The 24,440-nt window shown below is 49.6% G+C and overlaps 1 protein-coding gene across 6 annotated transcripts; it reads left to right on the forward strand.

Moving 5' to 3' along the window:
- The first annotated feature begins 117 nt into the window (after nucleotides 1-117).
- Nucleotides 118-24,388, forward strand: PLEKHA4 (pleckstrin homology domain containing A4). 6 transcript variants are annotated; one of them, XM_070387369.1, is made up of 20 exons: nucleotides 118-699; nucleotides 1,079-1,264; nucleotides 2,375-2,479; nucleotides 4,259-4,331; nucleotides 4,448-4,548; nucleotides 4,706-4,815; nucleotides 6,329-6,547; nucleotides 6,904-7,183; nucleotides 7,813-7,887; nucleotides 9,134-9,181; nucleotides 9,311-9,391; nucleotides 9,557-9,706; nucleotides 10,426-10,524; nucleotides 11,889-12,029; nucleotides 13,553-13,652; nucleotides 13,735-13,811; nucleotides 21,062-21,223; nucleotides 23,091-23,149; nucleotides 23,547-23,659; nucleotides 23,981-24,388. In XM_070387369.1, the coding sequence occupies exons 2-20, from the start codon at nucleotides 1,181-1,183 to the stop codon at nucleotides 24,241-24,243; spliced, it is 2,340 nt and encodes a 779-aa protein (XP_070243470.1). In that variant the 5' UTR covers nucleotides 118-699; nucleotides 1,079-1,180; the 3' UTR covers nucleotides 24,244-24,388. The 6 variants fall into 6 exon arrangements, with proteins under 6 accessions (XP_070243470.1, XP_070243473.1, XP_070243474.1 ...); XM_070387368.1 differs by having other exon boundaries at nucleotides 119-699; nucleotides 1,175-1,264; XM_070387372.1 differs by lacking the exon at nucleotides 21,062-21,223 and having other exon boundaries at nucleotides 1,175-1,264.
- The last annotated feature ends 52 nt before the right edge of the window (nucleotides 24,389-24,440 follow it).

Genomic DNA, 24,440 nt, shown 5'->3' on the forward strand with positions numbered 1-24,440 from the left:
ACCCCTCCCCTCGGCTGCGGGGGCAGCTGAGCCAGAGGTCAGGCTGCGGTGGGGAGGCCAAGAGGGGCGGGGTCAGCTGGGATTGGGAGGGGAGACAGACGCGTGGGCGGCTGGCAGAGGGAGGGAAGGACCCGCAGAGAGGAAAGAGAAACTGGGCGAGCGAGGAAGAGAGAAAGTGAGAAGGGGAATCCGGGAGAGGAGGAAAGAGCGGTCGTAGAGGGCCATGGAGAGAAAGAGAAAGAGATTGTAAGGGAGAGGGAGAGACGGGGCGAGACAGCGAGGGAGAGAGAGAGAGAGAGAGAGAGAGAAAAGGGGATGGAGACTTAAAGACGAGAACTCCGTGAGTCCCAGAGAAAGAACTGGACAGAAACAAGAAAGACGGAGAGAAAGTGGGGTGGGGGTGCTGCAGAGGAGAGAAGGAGTGAGGGAGAGACTGGGAGAGACAAGAGATTCGAGCGCCAGAGACGCGGAGACAGAAGGTGAGACTGGAGAGAGAGAGACAGGGTAAGAGGAAGAGAGATCGTCCGAGGAAGAGACACCATCAGAGACAAAGAGACAAAAAGGGTGTGGATGAGCAGGTGAGAGCGGAGGGCTATGAGAGGCGACCCCTGAGAGGCGGCCGAGTAGGGGGACTGAGGCTGGGTGTCCCAGCACCCACGCTGCCCTCGTGTGCTCTCTGCCCTCCGGACCCCAGAGCTGGTAAGTCCCCTGGCTGAGCTGCGAGGAGCTGCCAGAGTGCACATTCCTGGTGTCCTGGGACTTGGCAGGGATGTTTTAGGGGTGCAAGTGGGAGGGAGGGCAGGAGACAGGTAGCTGCCGGGGCGGGGGTAGCCCCGGAAAGAGTCAGGGAATGAAGGGTTCCTGAGCACAGAGAGGGTCAAATTCCTGGCCAGAGGGCAGGGGGGCAAGAATAAAGGGGCCCCTATTCTCTGGCCCGGGCTACAGATGACTCCCCTCTCCCCTCCCCACAGCTGCCAGGGCCGCCCACCTCTCTTGGCATCACTCTTGGTATGCGGTCCCAGGCCCGGGCCTCCCCCAGCACCCCCCAGGCTTCAAACAACAGGCTCTTTCTCCTCAGCCTCCTCCGACCTGCAAGCCCCTGACCCTGTCTCTGTCCCCACCCGGGTCATCTGCAGAGAGAGGCGCACACAGCTCCCTTTTTTCTCTCCTCAAGCCCCCAATGGAGGACGGCAGACCTCGGAGCAGTCTCAGCCTAGCCAGCAGCGCCTCGACTATCTCCTCGCTCAGCGGCCTGAGCACCAAGGTTCGACTTCTTGGTGGGGCTGGGGAGGAGCCAGGGGGTGCTCTGGGCTCCCCCATCCTCCTGTTTCCAAGCCCTGCTTTTGGCGCCACCCAAGGGACTCCGGTTGTCAAGAGCAAGGATCTTTAGCAATGGGGTCTGCCAGACCTAGCAAGGTCCCAAATTGCCCACCCGCCAAAGCTAGGAATTCAGAGGCACTCCCAGCTGTCCCCACCCCGCGGTATTTTCCTAATTTGAAGCCAGACTAACAACCCTGCATGACTCTGGTTGCTAGGATAAGGCCACTCCCCAGCCGTGACCTCCCCCCTCCCCAGCCAGGAACTCAGTGTCTACACTTATTAGGGACTAAGAAATCCTGTCTCTAGCCATGCCATCTCCCCAGTTCTGAAATCTGATAAAGGAAAGACCTTTCTCTGACCATAAGGCCTCATGGGGCCCGAGATACTTGCCTCCCAAATCATCTTCCCAGACCAAAGTTCAGCAGTGACATTCATTTTCTTGTCCTCCAGCCCCTCCCCTCACTCATTTCCAGCTTCCCAAGTTCAGATTCTGTAGATTTGATTCTGACCTTCGTCAGCACCATTGCCAAGGAAGGGCATTCTTTGGGAATCTGGCCTGGGATATCCGTGGGGACGGGGGTTGGGGGGGTGGCATCTATTGGAATGGAGGGATTTGGAGCTCGCACCACCACCCTGGATGTGGTCACTATGGAATGACATTCCCTGGCAAATCAAAGGTGTCCTTTGATTCCAGCTGACTCATCACCAGGGACTCAGCCATGTTGCTGGTTCAGATCCCAAAGGCTTCGGATCTCCATCTCTGGCTTTGGTGGCTAAGGGCATGATCTCCTTGGCAATGGACCCTTTATTCCCAAAGTCCCTCCCTAGTGGTCAATGGCCTTTTCATTGACTCCAGACACCTCTCTCCACCCATGGAAAGTGTCTCTTAACTCTGCACTATGCACATACAATTCTAATGCCCAAACTCAGCTCCCTCCTTGACCAGGTTTCTAAAGACAGCTGAGCGAGGGCCTTGGGTTGCCTGGGTCCCACTGCATGCCTTACCAAGCCCATCCCAAGTCCGTGTTCACTTCTGTCCTCCTTGTCTCCTCAGAAGTCCACCCGGGCAGTGAGCAAGGTGCACGCCGGCAAGCGGGGCAATGCTCTCAGAAGGGACCCCAACCTCCCTGTGCACATCCGAGGCTGGCTTCATAAACAGGTAGAGTGAGTGAGAGAAGGGAAAGGACCCTCCAAGTGATGTCAGAGGCTGTGCCTTTGGCTGTCCACCGTTTCTCTCCTTCCAAGTCTCCAAATATGTTTTTTTTTTTCCCCTATCCCTGCTACCTCCCTTATTCTGTCAACTCGTTCATTCCTGCCATGACTACTTCTTGAACATTTACCCTGTGCCAAGCCCTGGGGCACATATCATGTCAATAAACAAGTATCTAGCTACATCCAAGATGGCAGGGATGAATAATAAATTAATGTATATAAAAATGGATTCGATGATTTCAGATGGTGGGAAATGAAGCGCTGTGAAGAAATAACACAGGCTTCCCCAGTGGCTCAGTGGTAAAGAACCCACCTGCCAATGCAGGAAATGCAGGTTTGATCCCTAGGTTGGGAAGATCCCCAGAGAAGGAAATGGCAACCTACTCCAGTATTCTTACCTGGGAAATCCCGTGGTTAGAGGAGCCTGGTGGGCCACAGTCCATGGTGTTGCAAAGAGTTGGACATGACCTAGTGACTCAGCAGGAAGAAATAACATAGGAAAATGTGCTGGAAGGTGGCTGAAGGATGAGAGCTACATTTGACTGTTGGTCAGGGAAGGTGTCTCTGGGGAGATGACATTTGAGCTGAATTATATGTCAAGAAGGATCCCACTGTGTTAAGATCTGGGGAGCAGAGGGAATCTGAAAGCAAAGGACCATGCAGCAGGCAAAAATTTGGTGTTTTGTGGAAGCTAAAGTGAGAGAAGGAGGAGCGACAGGAGGTAGGGAAGGGTTCTTTAAGAGTGGTCCCAGACCAGCAGTATCAGCATCACCTGAGAACTTTCTAGAAATCCAAATTGTCAGCTCCCACCCCAGATCTACTGAGTGGAGAACGCCGGGGGTGGGAACCAGGGGTCTGTGTTTTAATAAGCCCTGCTGCTGATTCTTATGTGTACCAGAGTTGGAGATGCCTTGTAAGGCAGCAAGTTAGGGTAAGGAATTTGAGATTTATTCTAAGTGTGACAGTCATCTCTGTTTTGAGCAGGGGATTCACATGATCTGATATATAATTTTAAGGAATCATGAGTGGGGACTTGCCCAGTGGTCCAGTGGCTAAGACTCCTCACTCCCAATTTGGGGGCCCAGGTTCCATCCCTGAATGGAGAAGTAGATCCTACACGCTGCAACTAAAAATCCCACATGCCAGGATGAAGATCAAGAGTGTTGCAGTTAAGATCTGGCACAACCAAATAAATAAGTTAAAAAAAATACTTTTTTAAAAGATCATGCTGCTCCTGTGGGAAGGGATGGAAGAGAAGAGGAGAACAAGGTTGGAGATGGATTAGTTCTGTCAGAGGAAATGGGGAGATGCAGGGTATGGTTCAGCATCACCTTCTTGACCTCTCTGTCTCACATGCCATATTAAATGGGCCAAGTTATCCTACAGAAAGCTGATGCCAGTGTGTGGTGAAGTATCTTTCTGTCCCAGTCTTTCTGTAATTTCTCAATCCCCGAATGACAGATGAGAAACCATGAGGTTCCTAGTGGAGAAATGACTTGCTTAAGGGCACGGTGTGAAAGTGCTGGGGTTGGGAGTCATACTCAGGTCCCGCTGTGTCTAAAATCTGTGTCCCCTCAGCTGCAGCCCACTGGTTTCCAGTTCTCCAACTGAATCTGTTCCATCTAATATGTCTCTCTTTTCCTCCCCTTTCTGTGGGTCTTTGCTTCCAAGTGTCGCTGTCTCCACCTTTTCCCCGCCCCTCTCTACTTCCACTCTGTCTCCCCAGGACAGCTCCGGGCTCCGGCTCTGGAAACGCCGCTGGTTCGTCCTCTCTGGCCATTGCCTCTTCTATTACAAGGGTCAGTGCCCCAGCTGTAATGGGGTGGGCGGGGGCCCCCCTCCCCGTCTCCCTTTCCTCAAGTCTCTGGGCCTCCAGGTCTCTGTGTGATCCGTTATCCCAGCCTCTCTTTTGCAGACAGCCGCGAGGAGAGCGTCCTGGGAAGCGTCCTGCTGCCCAGCTACATTATCAGGCCAGATGGGCCAGGAGCTCCCCGAGGGCGGCGCTTCACCTTCACCGTGAGTCCCTTCATCCCCAGTGGGAACTAAGGCACTGGGCGGTGGGGGCAGGCATGCAGCATCCATTACTGGAGATAAAAGACCTTTACCAGGGTCCATGGCATCCTTCTTTTTAGAGGGCCCGATATCCTGGTCCCCCAGCTCTCTCTTCTCGCAGGCAGAGCACCCGGGCATGAGGACCTACGTTCTGGCTGCTGACACGCTAGAGGACCTGCGGGGCTGGTTACGCGCGCTGGGACGGGCCTCTCGCGCGGAGGGGGACGATTGGTGAGTATACGCCTAGGCCACGCCCCTGATCCTATACCTCCAATCTGGGCCCAGCTAATCATCCCAAACTCCTCCCCTTGAGACCCTGACACCTTCACTGTCTAATCACTGGTCTTCTAGCTAAGGCGACTCCGCCCTTCAGGCCCCACCTCCAGGAAACTTCATCTCCAATCGGCAAAAAGTATCTCTCTCCGCCGACCACTTTGTCCATCAGTATTCAGTTCAGTTCAGTTTAGTCGCTCAGTCCTGTCCGACTCTTTGCGACCCCATGGACTGCAGCATGCCAGGCCTCCCTGTCCATCACCAACTCCCGAAGCTTGCTCACACTCATGTCCATGGAGTCGGTGATGCCATCCAACCATCTCATCCTCTGTCGTCCCCTTCTCCTCCCGCCTTCAGTCTCTCCCAGCATTAGGGTCTTTTCCAGTGAGTCAATTCTTCGCATCAGGTGGCCAAAGTATTGAGTTTCAGCTTCAGCATCAGTCCTTCCAATGAATATTCAGGACTGATTTTCTTTGGATTGACTGGTTTGATCTCTTTGCAGTCCAAGGGACTCTCAAGAGTCTTCTCCAACACCACAGTTCAAAAGCATCAATTCTCTGGTGCTCAGCTTTCTTTATAGTCCAGCTCTCACATCCATACATGACTACTGGAAAAACCACAGCTTTGACTAGATGGATCTTTGTCGGCAAAGTAATGTCTCTGCTTTTTAATATGCTGTCTAGGTTGGTCATAGCTTTTCTTCCAAGGAGCAAGTGTCTTTTAATTTCATGGCTGCAGTCACCATCTGCAGTGATTTTGGAGCCCCCAAAAATAAAGTCTCTCACTGTTTCCATTGTTTCCCCATCTGTTTGCCATGAACTGATGGGACCAGATGCCATGATCTTAGTTTTCTGAATGTTGAGTTTTAAGCCAGCTTTTTCACTCTCCTCTTTCACTTTCATCCAGAGGCTCTTTAGTTCTTCTTCACTTTCTGCCATAAGGGTGGTTATCTGAGGTTACTGATATTTCTCCCGGCAATCTTGATTCCAGCTTGTGCTTCATCCAGCCTGGCATTCCGCATGATGTACTCTGCAATATAAGTTAAACAAGCAGGCTGACAATATACAGCCTTGACGTACTCCTTTCCCAATTTGGAACCGGTCCCGTTGTTCCATGTCCGGTTCTATTCCATGTCTATCAATACTGCTCCCCCAGAAATCTCCACCCCATGAGGCTGCCACCCAAACAATGTCAGATTAAAAAAAGGGAAGGCTCTAGGCTGTCTCTGTCTACTTGCCCCATTGTTCGGTCTGGAGATTCATAGTTTGGGCCCAGAGACATGGATGGACCTTGTGGCGTTGCACAAGACACTACTCAGGCCTCAGTTTCCCCATCTGCAAAATGCGGACAATGGTTGATAGTGCACTACCTCCCTTTTTTTTTCTTTGTAGATTCCTTGTCGGTGAAATGAGAATAAGGGCTGTTATAAGATTCAAAGGAGTGATGTCTTTTTTCTGTGTCCATTCTTTAGTGGGCAACCGAGGTCATCTGCACGGCCCCAGACTGGGGAGGGTCCAGGAGGCCCCGGTGGTCCCCCAGAAGTGAACAGGGGCACGGAAGAGGGGCGCGGCTCAGAATCACCAGAGGTGGCGCGGCTCTCCAGAGGTCGTGGCCGACCCGGGCTGCTCACTCCCAGCCCCACGGCTGACCTGCAATCTGGACCCCGAATTCGGAGGACGAGGAGCCCAGAGTAAGTTGGACGAGGGAGTCTGGGATGAGAAGGTTCTACAGGGCTGAGCTTCCGAGGGCATTCTGAGGGCGTGGCCGAAGGGCAGGGCTGGGACTGGTTAGGGGCGTGGCTTAGCGCCTTCTCGAAGGTGTGTGTGACTTGCTGGACGCTTGCTGGGTCAGAGTCTGTTGAGAAGTCCTAAGGAGGGGATGTCACAAAGAGGGAAATTATTCGGGATCGAGCTACTAGAGGAGAGTTCTGCTCCAGAGAGACAATGAGACACACTGAAGGGAGGCACGTCTTTGAGGCTGACTTGATGGATGGTGGGATGAGGGAGCTCTTGTTGACGCAGTTCGCCTTTTCTCTCCTCTCCACAGCCTGTTCACACCCCTCTCTCGTCCTCCCTCGCCTCCGAGCCTCCCCCGGCCCCGTTCTGCTCCTGCACGCAGACCTCCGCCCTCCTCTGGAGACGCGGCACCTTCTGCCAGACCCCATACCCCTCTGAGTCGCATCGATGTCCGGCCTCCCCTGGATTGGGGCCTCCAGCGCCAGACCCTCTCCAGGCCCCCCACTCCCCGCCGAGGACCGTCTTCTGAGGCAAGGGGAGGAAGGCCTCCCAGGAGTCCTCAGCACTGGAGTCAAGAGGCCAGAACACCGGTGAGCAGAGATGGCAGGGAGAGGGACTACAATGCCCATATGGCCAGCGGGCTGCCTTTCCAGGCCAGTCTCTAAGCCATTGGCCCCTGGGTATCATGGAGATTGTAGTTCAGCATAATCGCAGCTGGGTTCAAATGTGAAAGGGAGAGTGAACTTTATCTCCTGTCAGTTCTCAGGGCTGTCTTCAGGCTAGCCTTTGGCAGTTATTACCCCTTAAACATTATGAAATAGTCCAGAATATGCTCCTCTGATACAGTACTGTGAGAGACAGTGTGCATTGCATCTGCCTCGTGTGTCCAGTTTTCTCTTTCCAAATTGGTCACCTACTATTTTCTCTGAGCATCACGGGATTGCAGCCCAGAAAATCCAGAGCTAACCACAAATGTGAGAGTAAGAGTAGACTGCAACTTTCATTGGTCCCTGGGACTGTTTTGCAGGCTGTTCATTTCTTATCATCCTGCGTGTCGCCACAGTGGCACACAGCTGGAGAAAAGATAGTTGAAGTTCGGGGGCCCAGTTCTGAACCTCAGAGAGTCTCCTATGGCACTTCAATGCCAGACACATCCTTTCTATATCTGTTACTAAGACATGCCAATTTCTAAACATCTCTATTTGAATATTCCTCCCAGGCCCACTCTGGAACCTCCACATATCTCCAGCTCCCTCCAAGGCCTCCTGGGACCCGGGCTTCCATGGTTTTATTGGTAGGTATCCTGGGGCACCTTGAACCTGCCAGAGCCCCTCCCATGCTTTCTTTGCTATAGTGAATGTCATCTCATTGACTAGTGTGCCTGGAGAAGGCTGGGCATTTCAGGGTGCCTGCATAGGTGCTATGTCAGTTTCCTAGGGCTCCTGAAAACTCAGCTCCTGAAAAACAGCCTGCAAACAGCATATGTATACAGAATACCTCTCCACCATTCACACAATCTTCTTGTTCAGTCGCTCAGATGTGTCCAACTCTTTGTGACCCCGTGGACTGTAGCACGCCAGGCTTCCCTGTCCTTCACCAACTCCTGAAGTTTGCTCAAACTCATGTCTATTGAGTCAGTGGTGCCATCCAACCATCTCATCCTCTGTCGTCCCCTTCTCCTCCTGCCTTCAAGTCTCTACCAGTATCAGGGTCTTTTCTAATGAATTGGCTCTTCACATCAGGTGGCCAAAATATTGGAGCTTCAGCTTCAGTATCAGTCCTTTCAATGAATATTCAGGATCAATTTCCTTTAGTATTGACTGGTTTGATCTCCTTGTAGTCCAAGGGACTCTCAAGAATCTACTTCATCTTTCATTTGAGTCTTAAAGTTTTTCCATAGAGATTTTGTATGCCATTAGTTAAGGTAACACTGATAGTTTTTATATTTATTTGAATGGTGTATTCTTCTTTTTTAAAAATTATTTTCTATTAATAGTTATTGATGATGTAGAGATGTTTGTATCTTCCTTTTACATCAGGCATCCTTGCTGAATTCTCTTATTTGCTCTAATAATTTTTAAAGTTTTTTTGTTTTTTTTTCTTTTAATAATTTTTTTCTGTTGGTTTTCAGGGCAGATGAGTGCATCATCTGTAAATAATGATGGTTTTATCATTCTCCTTCCTACCCTTACACTTTTCTTTTTCTTAAGTTACAGCTTTTGTCAAGATCTCTAATACTGTGTTAAACTGTCACAGTGGCAGTGAGCATCCTTGTTTTATTCTCAATCACAAAGGAACTGTCTAAATTTTCTCCATCGGTTATTGTATTTGCTATAGTTATTTGGTAGCAAAGCCCACTGGGTCTTCCTAAAGCCAAAAATCTAGCAATTAGTCTACTGAGGTTTGCTTTTGCTAAAGCTTGGAACAAAGGTAATAAGGACAAGGGGTGCCAGCCAGTAGAAATAGGGCTCAGCTCAGCACTGAGCTACAATGAGGACTTGTTTGGGCATGTGACCCCCAACTTTTCTCTTTCTCCTCAGCCAGGACCCCCTCTAGACTCAACCTTCCATCAAAGCTTGGAGACAGATGTAAGTGCTACTGATGCAACCCTTGTTGAATTCGCAGAATTGGGGATAGAATGTTTTGGAAGGTGGGAGGGTGGGCAGGGCAAAGAGCCATGTCTGGTCCATTAGCAGCTCCTGTCTTCCTTTCTCCAGACTCTGCTGACCAAGTTGTGTGGGCAGGACCGGCTCCTGAGAAGGCTGCAGGAGGAGATAGATCAGAGGCAGGAGGAGAAGGTACAGGACTCTGGGACAGGGGAGGGAGGGGGACACTTGGCCTCTCCACCTGCCCTTAGCCCATCCTGACCCCCAGGATACGAGAGGATACCAGAAGCCAGCTTTTCTCTTGCCCTGAGGCTGGGTATGGTTTCAGAAGTCTAACCATCTTCTCTCTTGGTGCAGGAGCAATTAGAAGCAGCCCTGGAATTGACCCGACAGCAGCTGGGCCAAACAACCAGGGAAGCTGCAGCTCCTGGGAGGGCTTGGGGGCACCAGCGCCTCCTGCAGGACCGATTAGTCAGTGTGAGAGCCACTCTCTGTCACCTGACTCAGGTGAGCGTCTGGGAAGGGGCATACCTCCTAGGAGACCCCAGGACTCCAAGTGGTTACTAAAGGGAACTTTAGTTACTTTACCTTTCTGGACCTTAGATGCCTCTTCTGTAAACTTGAGATGATTAAAGTAATATTTACATCTTACGGCCATTGTGAAGATCTCATAAGTATATGTAAACGAATCACAGAATATTTAACGCCTATGCACCAAGTATATGGTAAGCATTACCTGTGTTAGCTGTAATTATTGTTACTGTAAAATGGAGACATTGATAGTACCTACCTCACAAGAATTAAGTGAGAGCTAAGAACAGTGCCAAGTAAATGTGCCAAATAATGCTAAGTAAGTGCCGAATAAATGTTAGCTGCTCTTGTTACTATTGGGACTGTCAAAGAAGTTTCTGCTGCCCTGTGGGGCATAAAGTTTGTAGCTTTGTCTGTCCAAGAATTCATTAGATCTGTGGACTCTGTCACCCTAGAGGAGTGCAGAGGTAATCCAGAAGATTCAGGAAAAGCTGTTCTATGTCTGCACTAGCTGTTCATTGAATGGCAGGTTCCACACAGATGCTGGGGTTCCCAGTAGTCTGAGCAGAGGCCCTTGGGATTGTGGTCCATATAGCCCCAGGGGACACTTCCTCCTGCTCAGCTAGGAAAAGATAGAATGGGGAAAGATATGGTGGGTGGGCATGCTAACTGTCTCTCTTTTTCTGGGACCTGAGGAGCGAGAGCGTGTTTGGGACACATACAGCAGCCTGGAGCGGGAGCTGGGCACCTTGAGAGAGACCCTTGAGTACCTGCTGCACCTCGGGTCCCCCCAGGTACACCCCTGCCCCAAGCCCCCAAGCCCTGCCTTGCTCTCCCAAGTTCACTCGGTCATCTCAATAAATGCAAGAAAAACAGTTATAAAATGTAATATCCTTTCAGGGTCTTCCCTCATAGCTCAGTTGGTAAAGACTCCACCTGCAATGCAGGAGACCCCGGTTCGATTCCTCGGTTGGGAAGATCCCCTGGAGAAGGGAGAGGCTACTCACTTCAGCATTCTGGCCTGGAGAATCCCATGGACTGTATAGTCCATGGGGTTGCAAAGAGTCAAACACGGCTGAGCCACCTTCACTTGCACTTGACTTTCAATATCCTTTCATAATAAAATCTCTCAGCAAAGTACGAATATAAACTACTTCTTTAACCTGATTAGGCATCGATAACAAACCTACAGCAAAGCATTGTTGTTGACAGTGAAATACTGAAATCTTTCCCCTGATGTTCAGAATAAGGCCAGGATGTATGTTATTGCCAGTTCCAGTTAGCGTTGTACCAGGGATCCTAAACAGTACAAGTGAGTCTAACAAATAAGTCAAAGGTATAAGGACCAAAGAGGAAAAAGTAAAGCTGTTTTTACTTACAGATGATGAAATTGTATATGTAGAAAATCCAAAATAATCTCCAAAATAATCTGTTAGCATAAGCAAATCCAGCAAGGTAACTGAATGCAAGAGTAATACACAAAAATCATCTTCCTGTATGCTAATACCAACAATTAGAAAATAAGTATGTATAAACACTAGTGTTTACAATTAACATAAATTAGCTATCTGAAAGAAGTCTAATGAAAGATATGCAAGACATCTACTCTGAAAGCCACAAAATGTCATTGAGAGAAATTAAAGAAGGCCTATATAAATGGAGAGATGTACCATGTGCATGGATAGGAAATATACTAGTATAAAGATGTGGTCTCCACAGATTGACTTCCCCAGCAGGGATCTGCTGTCCCAGTACAATATGTGGAGATTGACAAGCTGACTTTAAATCGTCTCTGGAAGTGCAGAAGGCCGAGAGTAAGCCAAGGCAGCCTCCAAGAACAAAGCCCGAGGACGAACACAACTGGATAGTGTCTGACTTTAAAGCTACAGTTAACAAGAAGGCAGTGTAGTACAGACACAAATTTAGACGAATAGACTAAAGGGATGGAATATTCAGAAACAGACTCATATTTACTTATATGGTCACCTATTTACAACAGAGGCAACACGGCAGAACAGTGCAGAAAAAGACAATATTTATGATAAACGGTAATGGGTCAGTAGAATGGGGAAATTTCAGACCCTTTCCATGGCTTACCAACTTTAACCCTCCTTGCATTTTCCCACCTCTGAGTAACAGATTCCTTTCCTCTCTCCAGGACAGAGCATCTGCTCAGCAGCAACTGTGGATGGTGGAAGACACGCTGGCAGGTCTGGGGGGCCCCCAGAAGCCACCGTCCAACACTGAGCCTGACTCCCCATCCCCTGCTCTCCAAGGCGAGGAGTCCTCAGAGAGGGAGGTGAGGCCACACACATCTTTGCCACCTCCAGTTTCCTGTCCCGTCTGCCCCTGGCCTAACCCACTACCCACTCACCTCTTTAACCCTTGATCGGCTAACCAACCCCAGGTACATATCCTCTATTTCCTCGTTTGGTATTATGGTCATAGTCCAGATGTGTGCTTGACCCACAACACAACAACTTGGTGAGTTGCCAATACCTCGCAAGGTCCAGTTGCCTGCATCTCAACTCCACACTCAGTGATGACACGTCGGTAGCTTGAAAATTGACTATGGTGGGAGTATTTACACCATGGAAATTGGCAGACTGCTGCAAAGGAGGGCTCTTTTCTTCCAGAGGGCATTTGTTAAACATTTACCTGATACCACTGATCTTAATCCCTCCCCTGCAAGGTTTTTTTTGGGGGGGGGGAGTTTTAAGTTTAAACATTTGTTTGCAGTTTATTTTGGTTTTTCTAAATAGACATTCACATCTGTAAACAGTAGGATTTTGGTTTCAGCTCCAACCCCCAATTCCTTACAAGTTTTTATTCTCACACATTGGCTAGAACTGCCATTTGTTGCTGTTCAGTCGCTAAGCCGTGTCCAACCCTTTTGTGACTCCATGGACTGTAGCACACCAGACTCCCCACGGGATTTCCCTAGCAAGGATACTGGAGTGGGTTGCCATTTCCTTCCCCTGCAGGGCTCTTTAGAAAGTAACTAGAAAGTGCCTGACATAGAGTAAGCCCTCAGGAACCAGGAGCCATTGTGGTCATAGCTGAGTAGAACTGTTGCCGGCCCTGATCATCAGGTCATGTATCTGGGAGACCTGGATTTTGATCTCACCTCTGCTGTCTTTGTGACATCAGTCATTGACCTCATTCTCTGAACCTCAGTTTCCCCATCTGTCAAATAGGGATAATAATAGCATCTCATACATTTACTGAGGGGATTCGATGAGATAATTCTGGTAAAGTAGTTAACACCATGCCAGATGCATAATCGTTATAAAATCTCGTACATGGACCAGTGTGGGAATCCCTGGTGGTCCAGTGGTTGGGAATTCACCCGGCAGTGCAGGGGACATGGGTTCTATCTCTGGTTCGGGAGGATTCCACATGCTTTTGGGTGACTAAGCCCAAGTACTCCAACTACTAAGGTCCGTGCCACCTAGAGCCTGTGCTCCGCAACAAGAGAAGCCACCACAGTGAGAAGCCCATGCACGGCAACTAGAGAGTAGCCCCACTCGCTGCAACTAGAGAAAGTCTGGGCAAAGCCACAAAGGTTTATGTGCCAGGCACTGTTCTAAGTGCCTTCCTTGTATCCATTCGGTCTTCATATCAAAAGGGTGAAATGAGGCACAGAGAGGGAAAGTAACTTGCCCAAGGTCACACAGCAAGCAAAATGGCAGAGCTGAGGTTTGAAAACAAGGTCTGGCTCCTGGTTTTCAATCTTAATCCTACTTATGCAGTGTCTGTACTGCTACGTGCTTGAAAACTGTAATCCTAGTGATCTATTATCCACTTTCCTGACCTCCCCAGAGCCTGACGGAGTCCCTGGAATTGAGCTCATCCCGGTCCCCCGAGGTGGACTGGGGGAGGCCCCCAGGGGGCGACAGAGAGCTCTCCATCCCTCGCTCAGGTGAGCATCTGGGGTTGGGAGGGACTCACTGGGCATTCTGCATCCTCACCACATCCTCACCCGTCCCATTCTGCTCCTCCAGGAATTGTATCTCCAAGGGTCTCCCGGGCTTCCAGCCCCGAGGGTCGCCGCCCCACTTCCCCTCAGCCAGGAACCAAGGTAGGCAGTCCATCCAATCTCCTTGGGTCCATTGTAACCCTTTGCCCACTACAGATCCCCTACTTCTGGGGAAATATCTGGGAGAGGAGCATTCTAAGCCACACCCCAGAGCAGAGAGAGAGAGATTTGTTAAGAGCACTGGGATTGAATTTTGTCTCTGCCACTTCTAACCTGTGTGACTTTGGGTTGGTTAAGAAACCTCTCTCCCTCCATTTTCTCATCTGCAAAATGGAGCTGATAGCAGTGTCTACCACCCAGAGCTGTTGTGAAGAGTCCAACTAGGTGAATGCCCCTGAAGTTTGAAAGTAGTGACTTTGAGCAAGCACTTCATTCATTCATTCATTCATTAATCATTCATTCAACAGACATTTACTTAATGCCTTCTTTGCTATCTAATAAGGTAGCCAGCAGCCACATGAGGCTATTTAAGTTTAAATGAATTTAAATGAAATAAAATAAAAAATCACTTTCATTTGAGGAATTCAAATATTCAGGAGATACACGTGACCAGCAGCTATCCTGTTGAATAGTGAAAATATAGAATATTTTCATCATTCAGGAAAGTTCACTCAGGACACAAATGTGAGCAAGATGAGAAAAAAACATCCTTCTCTCATGAATCTGACATTCTAGTGGGAAGAGGTAGATAGTAAATAATTGACTGTAAATTATTTTATGTAAGTGCTAAATAAATAAAAACAGCCTGGGGAGGGGATTTGGAATATTGGCGAAGGCATGGAGTTGTAAATGTTTTGATCTGGGGAGGCTTCTGTCAGGGAAGGAGCCCTGGGGATGTCTGGTGGAAGAGCGTTAGAGGCAAAGGGAAGAGTGTTTGCAAAGGTTCTGAAGAGTCTGGCGTGTTGGAGGAGCAGCTAGAAAGTCAGTGTGGGTGGAACCGAGTAACCGAGTAAGGGGAAGGGGGTGCTGATGAGGACAGAGAGGTAATAGGGGCAGACCGAGCCGGGCCTTGTGGGCCAACGTGAGGACTTAACTTTGACACTGGGTGAGCTGGGGCCATGGAGAGTTCTGAGCAGAGGAACGGGAGTCTCCACAAGTGGAGACTGGTGCTCTCTGGCGGCCACTTGGGGAAGTGGACTGTGTGGATACCGCCTGAATCGTGGTTGAGGGGCCAGTGGGATATTTGGCCGGGACTGATAACAATTGTTTGCACTGACTTAGAAGTGGCAACCGGAGAGGGCAATGGCACCCCACTCCAGTGCTCTTGCCTGGAGAATCCCACGGATGGAGGAACCTGGTGGCCTGCAGACCATGGGGTCGCTAAGAGTTGGACACAACTGAGCGACTTCACTTTCACTTTTCACTTTCATGCATTGGAGAAGGAAATGGCAACCCACTCCAGTGTTCTTGCCTGGAGAATCCCAGGGACCGGGGAGCCTGGTGGGCTGCCATCTATGGGGTTGCACAGAGTCGGACACGACCGAAGCGACTTAGCAGTGGCAGAAGTGGCGACATCAAGAGGGAGTCAGATTCTAGATATACTGGGTTTTCAAACTTTTTTAAAAACCCTTGGGACCTCAGATGCCGTTTTTGTTTTTGTTTTGGCTGCTCTCCACCAGCTTGCCGGTTCTTAGTTCCAGGACCAGGGTTGGAACCCCAGTCCCGGGTGGTGAGAGTGCCAAGTCCTAACCACTGAGCTGCCAGAGTTTAAAATGCAAAATGTTGCAGATTCTAGACTGGTAATGTGGTGCTTATACTGTGTACTGTGTGTGTCTGGAGCAGCGTGTGTGTGTGTGCTAAGTTGCTCCAGTCATTTCCGATTCTGTGTGACCCTGTGGACTGCAGCCCGCCAGGCTCCTCTGTCCATGGGATTCTCCAGGCTAAAATACTGGAGTGGGGCCATGCCCTACTCTGTCTGGAGCACATGCTTCATCAAATACATTACCATTTCTCTAATAAAATGTATGAATCTGCATATGAAATGGGATAAAGGCTATAAATAATATCGCCATTTAAATGTCAAGCTAAAAGCAGAGCAGTAAATTACTTAAGTGAAGGAGTCAGTGGAATAAAATTAGATTATAATATCAGCCGCTTTTTATTTCTCAGGAAAAGGTTTAGTAAACATGTCACACATCCAAGTACAAAGGAAGCCAAGAACCTAACTATTCACACGCAGTGAATGCACACGACATCTGGTGGCTTGAGGACTCTGGGGACAGAGGTCATTGGTCGGGCCAGCAGTACCATCATCAAGTTGGACATAAGAGGCAGGACCATGGGTGGGGGTTCCTGAGGATGAAGCAGGTGACCTCTGTAGAGTTTCTTGCTGTGTCATCTGTTTTTTTTTTTTTCCCCCAAGCTGCTTACTTCCCCAAACGGAACGGACCCAGGCCACAGCAGTGAAAGTGCCAAGTCCTAACCACTGGGAGTTCCCTTGTCTGCTCCCTAATAAAGGGTCTTGTCTGGGCCCTGTCCTTTTAATTGAGTACACTGGTTAGTCTCTTGGTTGCTCATAAACACAAACCCCTGAAGGTCAGCAATGAACTGACTGCTCATTTCATCATTTCGTCTGTGGGGAGTTTCCACTCTGTAGCCCCAAGGTCATCAACAGCATTGCTGTAATCTCCCATTTCAGAATCTCAAGCCACAGCCTCAGTTTCTTTGTCTCCCAACCAGTGCCCACTGAGCAAGTCATTGCGGGACCAGTGGGAGCTTCCAGTTTTACCTGATCACCTTGGGTAAAAAGAACAAGGATCAGGAACTTCCCTGGTGGTCCAGTGGCTAAGAGTCGTGCTCCCAGTGCAGGGGCCCAGGTTCCATCCCTGGTCAGGGAACTAGATCCTGCATGCCACAGCCCCAGACTAGGAGACTTCCCGTGCTGCAACTAAAGTTTCCATGTGACACAGTGAAGATCGAAAGTCTTGCAAGCACATATCATTGGGGACTTCAGGGGACAGCTCCCAGGCCACCTGGACATGTTGGGGATGGTTTCCTGGAGGCAGACAGACCTTGAAGAAGGAATCCATGGCAAAGAATTTATCCATGGCAAAGCAGGACAACAGCTGGTGTAAATGTCTAGACTGAAGTGGGGATTTAGGAAGCCAGGGCTTCTATTAGCCTAGAGGATACCTTTTTTGTGAATTAGAGACAGGCGCCCCCTTCTACGTGGGCAGAACCTGGAGCCATCAATGGAGGGCTCAGCCCTTGGGCAGTGAGCAACCCATACAATTGCACATGGCCTCTTTCGAGCACAGAACTCTGACCTCCGGAATGCCATCCACCAACTGAAGGGTAGTTCAGTTCAAGTCAATGAATTTGTCAGACCCTTCCTAACTGCCAGGCCCTACAAGGCAAGATCCCCAGACCACGTCCTATTTTCAAGGACCTATGTTTCTGAGTTTGCCAGTGTAGTGAATCTCTGCATCACAATCTCTAGTTTTTTTTTAACTTTGTTTTTGCTGTTTATTTTTTTTGGCTGTGCTACATTGCATGTGGGATCTTAGTTCCCCAACTAGAGATTGAACTGGCACCCCCTGCATTGAAAGCACCCTGTTTTCCTGTGGCTTCCCCCATCCTGAAGCTGGCAAACAGATTCTGCAGGAAAGCATGGCCGCTGGACTTGGCAGGACCATTCTGATGCTCACTAAACCATCAGCAGATGACTAATCCAAGTACAGTGTCAAGAGGAGTTGCTGTTTCTCTCTTTCTCCCTAAACTTTGGCGAGTGCAGGAAGAAACCCCAAATTCCCTTATTTGTTCAAGATTCTGATCTTCTAGGGGCCAGCCCATGTGGAAGGTGTTGGGGGACCTGCCAGGAATTATTCCTGATGCTGGAGTCTGATGGGGGAGAGGCATGAATGCAATCCTTACACACATCTAACAGAGTTAAGCTATTTCCTAGGGAGACTCAGCATTAGGAAGCCTTTTAAAGGTTAGGTAAGCAAAAGAGTTTGGACATGACTTAGCGGCTAAACGAGGACGACAACAATAAGCTGTGTCTGGATGAATGAAAAAACTTTGGCTGTGCAGGAAACTGTACTCCAAAAGGGAACAGGCTATGCATGTAAAGGCATGGAGCGGATAAAGGAAAAAGCAGCTGCTTTGTATAGGAAACAAAGCTGAATTTATTCCGTTGTGGCTCAGATGGTAAAGAAGCGGCCTGCAATGCAGGAGACCTGGGTTCAGTCCCTGAGTTGGGAAGATCCCTTGGAGGAGGGATCCCTTGGCCACTTGGGCAACCCACTCCAGTATTCTTGCCTGGAGAATCCCATGGACAAGGGAGCCTGACGGGCTACAGTCTAAAGGGTCGCAGAGTTGGATACGACTGAGCGACTTAGCACAGCACAGGCAAGACGGACCTCTTGTAAGACCCAGCCGATCTGAGCAAAGCGAAGAGTTGATGTCATATGGCGTAGAGTTGGGACACGGGTGGACTTGTGGAGCCTGGAGTGTTGAGTTGTTCTATCATAAGCTGGGGAAGCTTTGTGTCTGTTGCTGATTGGCTGATTTTCGGAAACGCAGGGCCGGCGCTGATTGGCTGGCTTTTAGGGCGATGGAATGCCAGTTATGATTGCTTATTCGAATAGGTTTAAAAGCTTCTCTGTTGCTTCCTTACTATCGGGTGGAAACCAAATACTCAATCTGGCCTTTCTTAGGAAGAGAAGAACTATTTTCAGTGGTGTGTGTTAAGGATTGCTGAAAAGTGTTAGTCGTTCAGTCGTGTCCGACTCTGCGACCGCATGGACCGTAGCCCGCCAGGCTCCTCTGTCCATGGAATTTTCCAGGCAAGAAAACTGGAGTGGGCAGCCTTTCCCTTCCCCAGGGGATATTACAGACCCAGGAATCGAACCTGCATCTCCCGCATTGCGGGAAGATTCTTTGCCATTTGAGCCATCAGGTTGGGGCTGCACCAAGTAACATCTTGGGGGACTTCCCCGGTGAAGGTCCAGTGGTGAATGAAGATCCCGCATTTCCAATCCAGGGGGTGCAGGTTCAATCCCTGGTCCGGGAACTAAGACCTCACATGCGATGTCGCGCGTCAAAAAAAAAAAAAAAAAAAAGAATTATCTTGGGAATGTCTCCTCCCCCAACCCTATGGGCGAGGGGAGCCAGGAATTTCAGAACTGATCAAGGAAAAAGATATAACCACTAGGTGGCAGTAGGACAAAGAGCTTCAGTAGGTCCGTGGCTGACCGGTTTGCTTGTGGAATAAGTCCCTCACTGCAAGGGACCCTCCAGAGGTCACTGCGTGGGGGCCACCGCCCAGGAGGAGAGGGACCGGGGACAAGGGGACTCACAGGAGAGAAGAGACTGGAGAAGGGACTTGAGGATCTAGGTGATGTGCTTAGCAGCACAGAGGGGAGTTTCCTAAGGGCAGCAGCCTGTTGAGGGGGTACGTGGGTGGGGTTTTTATAGCTACAAGTTAATCCTGCTTGTGGCTAGCAGATGCTGGTTACAACTTCAGGAAGAATTTAAAACAGGCAGGCTTCAAATGGCTAAAAATATCCACCCATGTGGGCTGTCTTTGAAGCAAGTGGATGTGTCAAAAGTTTCAGTTTGCCCCTGGCGGAGACTTTCGGGTCAGAGGTCTAGCCTGTTGTGAAGAAGTAGGTGATACAGGGCCAGGGAACTCCCTGGCGGTCCTGTGCTTAACACTCTGGGCTTTCACTGCAGAGGCGCAAATTCAATCCTTGGGAACAGAGATCCCACAAGCCCCACGGCTCGACAGGAAAAAACAAAAACCATAGGGCCAATTTCCAGGGGGCCGTGTGACCCAGGATCGGTCAAATCAAAGCGAGTAAACTGCAGTGATTGGTACAGATCCAAGCTGTCTGCCTAGAATTTTCTAACTGGAGACTGCAGTCAAGAGTTCTATCCCCACTCACCTTCCCTTTGTTTTTTGCTTAAACAATAAATGTATTGTCTTGTAGTTCTGTAGGCTAGAAGCCTGAAATCTAGGTGTCCACAGGGCCACGCGCCTTCTGAAGGCGCTAGGGAAGGATCACTTCCTGGGCTTGCGGCATCATGACTTCACTGTCACGTGGCGTTCTCTCTGGGTTCACGTCTGTGTCCAAATTACCCCCTTTCCTGAAAGATAACACATGTTTGCTGCTCTGTTGGCCCCTTTCCTGCTCAGAGCATCCCAGATGTCCAACAGCCTTCCTTCATTTTATCCCGTCTCTGTCTCCTTCGTTTTGACTGGGCAGCTTTTCTGCTGAGCTGGTTTACTGGACTCACACATCACATGCCTGATCTCTTAGCAAATGGTTTTCCGGCCACACCCTTGGCATTCTCTTCAGAGCAAGCTTCCTTGCAAAGCAGATAGATTGAGAATGTTCCAGATTTCAAGTTCTCCTTCCGTTCATCCCCGTCCTCTCATGGTTTGAGTTCCTAAGGCTCTAAGCCCAAGATCAAAGTGTCGTCAGGATCATACTTCTGGAAGCTTCAAAGTTCCCTGGCTTGTGGCAGATAACCATAATTACCATAATTATCACAGGACAGTCTCCCTGTGTGTCTCTTCCCTCTGGTTATGAGGGCACTAAAGAACTTGTCAAGTCCTCCCTCAGGCAAACCCAAAATGATCTTCTTAATGATCTTAGTTACACAATAAATCTCATCCTTCATGTTAATGTTTTCAAAGCTGATTGAAACCAGACTTTTTTTTTTTTTTTTTTTAAATCATGAGCAAACCAGAGTCCCGACTACTACTTCCAAGAGACTTGTTATGTCCAGAGAAGAGTGGGTGTTGATCAGGCTGGCACTACAGGTTCCAATAGGGCAGCTGATGGGCTTGAGGCTAGACAGGTGGGTGGGTAGCAACCAGTCACACAGGAAGTGTAACACCTTTGTCCTGAGAGCCTTGTGGGATATGGAAGGACTTGAGCATATCCAGCAGAGGGTCAGCCTGGGCTCCAGGTGTAGAAATAAGTCCTCAAGATCCAGGGTTGAACTTACTGGGAAGGGCAAGACACAGGAATTCTCCAGGCCAGAATACTGGAGTGGGTAGCCTTTCCTTTCTCCAGGGATCGAACACAGGTCTCCCGCATTGCAGGTGCATTCTTTACCAGCTGAGCCACAAGGGAAGCCCAAGAATACTGGAGTGGGTTGCCTATCCCTTCTCCAGGGGATCTTCTGGACCCAGGAATCAAACCAGGGTCTCCTGCATTGCAGGCGGATTCTTTACCAACTGAGCTTTGAGGGAAGCCCAAGACACAGGAGGCTGAGAGGTTCAGGGAAGAGAGAAAACAGAGGCCATGGTTGGAACCTCTAGATGTTTCTCATCTCCCCAGGTCCCCCTGGCCCGACCCCGGATGAGTGCTCAGGAGCAGCTGGAGAGAATCCGAAGAAATCAAGAGTGTGGACTGCCTCTCCCTCGCCCAGCCTCCCCCCGGCTCCTCACCCTGGGGAGGACACTGTCCCCAGCCAGACGCCAGCCTGATGCGGAACAAAAAGTGAGGGAAACGGGGGTGGGTCAGTGAAGCGGCAGTGGGTTCTCAGTTCCTGGTTGGAGCCTCAGTTTTCCTCTCTGTAAAATGGGGGTTTTTTCCTTCCTCTATATCGGGTTTACTTGTACCTGTTTTGAATTCAGCATCCTGTCTCCCTTATCAGTGGAGAACAGGATGGGCCAGAGGCAACATCTCCATCCTCACCAGCATTCTCACTCCTCTGGGAGGAGTGGGTTTTAGAGCTGGATTGGAAGCTAAGTTTTCCTGTTCAGTTACTATGCTGTCAAAGGCAAAGAAAAAAAATGTATTTACTCTGTTGCCATGGAGATCACACTGCCAATCTGAAGATCAAAGTGTCTGGGCAGGATGGTTTTTTCACTTGTTTTTTGTTTTGGGCTGTGCCACTGCACAGCTTGTGGGATTTTAGGGCTTGGGTTCAGTCCATGTTTGAGGACTTGGCTGTGGCAGCATGGAGCCCTGCCTACTGGACCACCAGGGAATTCCCCATGGATAGTTTCATCTTAAGACTCTTCTAGGAAGGAATTAGACAAGTGGGGTGATTTTGTGGTTGTGATTGTTTTTGTAAATGGGGGGCATCTCAAGTCTGTTGAATATCAAACACTGATCTCTATGTCTAGCTAGTTTTTCGGGGGCAACAAGCTTCATTAATCATTTATGACAAAAGGGATGTGAATTTGGAGGGTCTGTTTCTGGCCTTGTCACAGGGGGCTCATCTGTGAATCTTGTCGATGAACATTCTATTAAAATCAAGTTAACAAGAAAAAAGGGGACTTTTATTTGAGCCAAACAGGATTAGAACTTTGGAGAGAGACTCAGAAAATTCTGAGAACTGTTTCACCATCTGTTAGAAGTCAAGAGGCACACTCGTATCTGTTTTCCAGACAAAAGATCGAACATCAAAATGACATATTGACAGGACTTTCCTGGCAGTCCAGTGGTTAAAGAGTTTGCCTCGCAATGCGGGGGATGAGGGTTTGATACCTGGTCTGGGAACTAAGATCCCACATGTCTCTGGGCAGCTGAGCCTGTGCGCCACAACTACAGAATCTGTTGTTTAGTCACTGAGTCATGTACGACTCTTTTGCAACCCCATGGACTATAGCCTTCCAGGCAGTCTTCCTGACCCAGGGATGGAACCCACATCTCTGTTGAGCAAGTAAGTCTCCTGCATTAGCAGGCAGATTCTTTACCACGGAGCCACCAGGGAAGCCCCATGCACTGTGACAAAAGATCCCACATGATGCAACTCAGATCCCAAGTGCCACAACTAAGACTTGATGCAGCCAGACAAGTTAAAGCAAAGAAGCAAAATAACATAGTGATATTTCACCTCAAGTTCACCAAGGATACATAGTCTAGGGAAGCACATGCAAAGCCAGCAGCAAGTTACTATGATCCCTTGCAGACTGTGAAAGAAGCTATTCTTTTAAGAAGTTACATTGGTAGTGTCAGAAGAAAGGGAAAAAAGAAATGATCTTCAGAACAGAGCAAGCACTGCCAACTCTGAGGAGCTCAGCTCCTAATGAGCTACTGCACATTAGGGATGGAGGAGCCCCAAACAAGCACACAGAGAGACTTTGATCTTTAATTTTCCTGTCCTGTCTTAAAATATCAATTTCACATCATCAGGCTTATCTAAGTCATATGAAGCTGCTTACCAGAATGCAAAAAGGCGTGGGGAAGTTGGGGGGTGGTGATTTTCCAAACTCTGTCCTCTGTCCCAGGAGTTCAGGTAAAGTTAAGAATTAGCAGTGTCTTTGGGGCAATTTTATCCTCTGAGCCCCTTCACCCTCAAAATGAGAACATGGGAACTTCCAGGGTGTGGAGTTCTAACGCCCCCATTCCTTTGCAGCCTGTCTTGGGACACTCAGGAGCCCAGAAATGGCTCAGAAGTTCGGGGTCCTGGAGCAGGTAAGGAATTGGAGATCGAGGCAACAAGGAGGGAAATAAAAAATAGAAGGGGAGTAGTATTACTGTTAATGTCTCTTGAGTACTAAAGTACAGATCTCAGAATCTTTTAGAGTCGCTTGAGTTCTTGGGGAATCAGAAAACCCTAGTTCGCGGGGAGAACGGCAGTTCCTTGTTCTATAGCAAACTCCGCCCCCCTGTCAGGAAATCGGCGAAATTTTCGGGCAACTGGACTACAAATCCCACAATGCACGCGGGCTTCTAAAAAAGAGGGTCGCTCCACGTTTAAAATTCTTTAGAGACACGTGCTAGGGACTACAACTCCCAGAAGGACACGCGCGGCACTGTATCCTTTACTGTACTGGCTAATTGAAGTTTTCGCCAAACTCTTTCTTTCTAGTCCAAGGAACACCACCCCTTATTTGCTGACATCCGAAGGGCACCGGGAGCGAGTCCTCAGCCTCTCTCAAGCACTGGCCGCTGAGGCATCGCAGTGGCGGGGAATGATGACAGGTGAGAATGAGCTGGGGACTTAGGACTTATAGGTTTTAGGGATGAGGAGGGGTCGGAGGTCTGGAATCTCAGGTCGTGATGTGGAGGGGTCTGAGGGCCCCTGGGAATCCTTTGTCTTGATGAGAGAAAACCTGGACAGGGCTTGGGAGTGCTAGATTCCAGGCAGGAGGGGGCTGGGGTGCAGGAGTGCTGAGTCTAGGAGAGCAGTGGGCAGGGAGGCCGGACTCCTAGGTTTGAGAGGAAAGGCCTGGAGGCGGGGGGCGGCGGCTGGACTTCGGGATTCCTGAGTTTGCCATTCTCATTCCCCATCGTCCTCACCAGGTGGAAATTTGGACTGTCGAGGGGACCCTCTTCCCCCTGCGCCGCCGCCTCCGTCAGACCCCACGCCCCAGGCGTCCTCACCCCGAAGATCTCCTCCAACAGCCAATTCCTGCTCCACGGGTTTCTCCCCCAGAGGTAGTGGGCGCGGCGCAGGCCCCGCCTCCTGGGAGCAGACCTGGGATTCCGAGCCCGCCCCCCCCGCCCGGACCCCCGACGAGGGGGCGTGGCCTCTGAGAGTCACCCTGCTGCAGTCCAGCTTCTGACCCGCCCAGACGTGGCAGCCAATCAGAGCGTGAGGGCGTGGCCTGGCGGGACCACCTGAAGATCTGGAGCCTCTCGCCTCCCGTGACCTAGAAATGGTTTCTGTGGCCAAAGTTTGCTTTTCCTAGCACTTGTCCAAATTTGGATTAAAACTTTGAACTTTTTAGTCAATAACTTTTTGTCTGTTTGAGGTTGTGAC

The sequence above is a fragment of the Bos mutus genome, chromosome 18, assembly GCF_027580195.1.
Source record: "Bos mutus isolate GX-2022 chromosome 18, NWIPB_WYAK_1.1, whole genome shotgun sequence".
Classification (NCBI taxonomy): Eukaryota; Metazoa; Chordata; class Mammalia; order Artiodactyla; family Bovidae; genus Bos; species Bos mutus.

What these genes read in the sequence shown, in the direction of transcription:
- PLEKHA4 (XM_070387369.1), top strand. Translation starts at nt 1,181, where the DNA reads ATGGAGGACGGCAGACCTCGGAGCAGTCTCAGCCTAGCCAGCAGCGCC. An exon ending in GTCAAGAGGCCAGAACACCG is followed by an intron (nt 7,184 to 7,812) that starts GTGAGCAGAGAT and finishes TATTCCTCCCAG; the next exon opens with GCCCACTCTGGAACCTCCAC. An exon ending in AGGAGTCCTCAGAGAGGGAG is followed by an intron (nt 12,030 to 13,552) that starts GTGAGGCCACAC and finishes TGACCTCCCCAG; the next exon opens with AGCCTGACGGAGTCCCTGGA.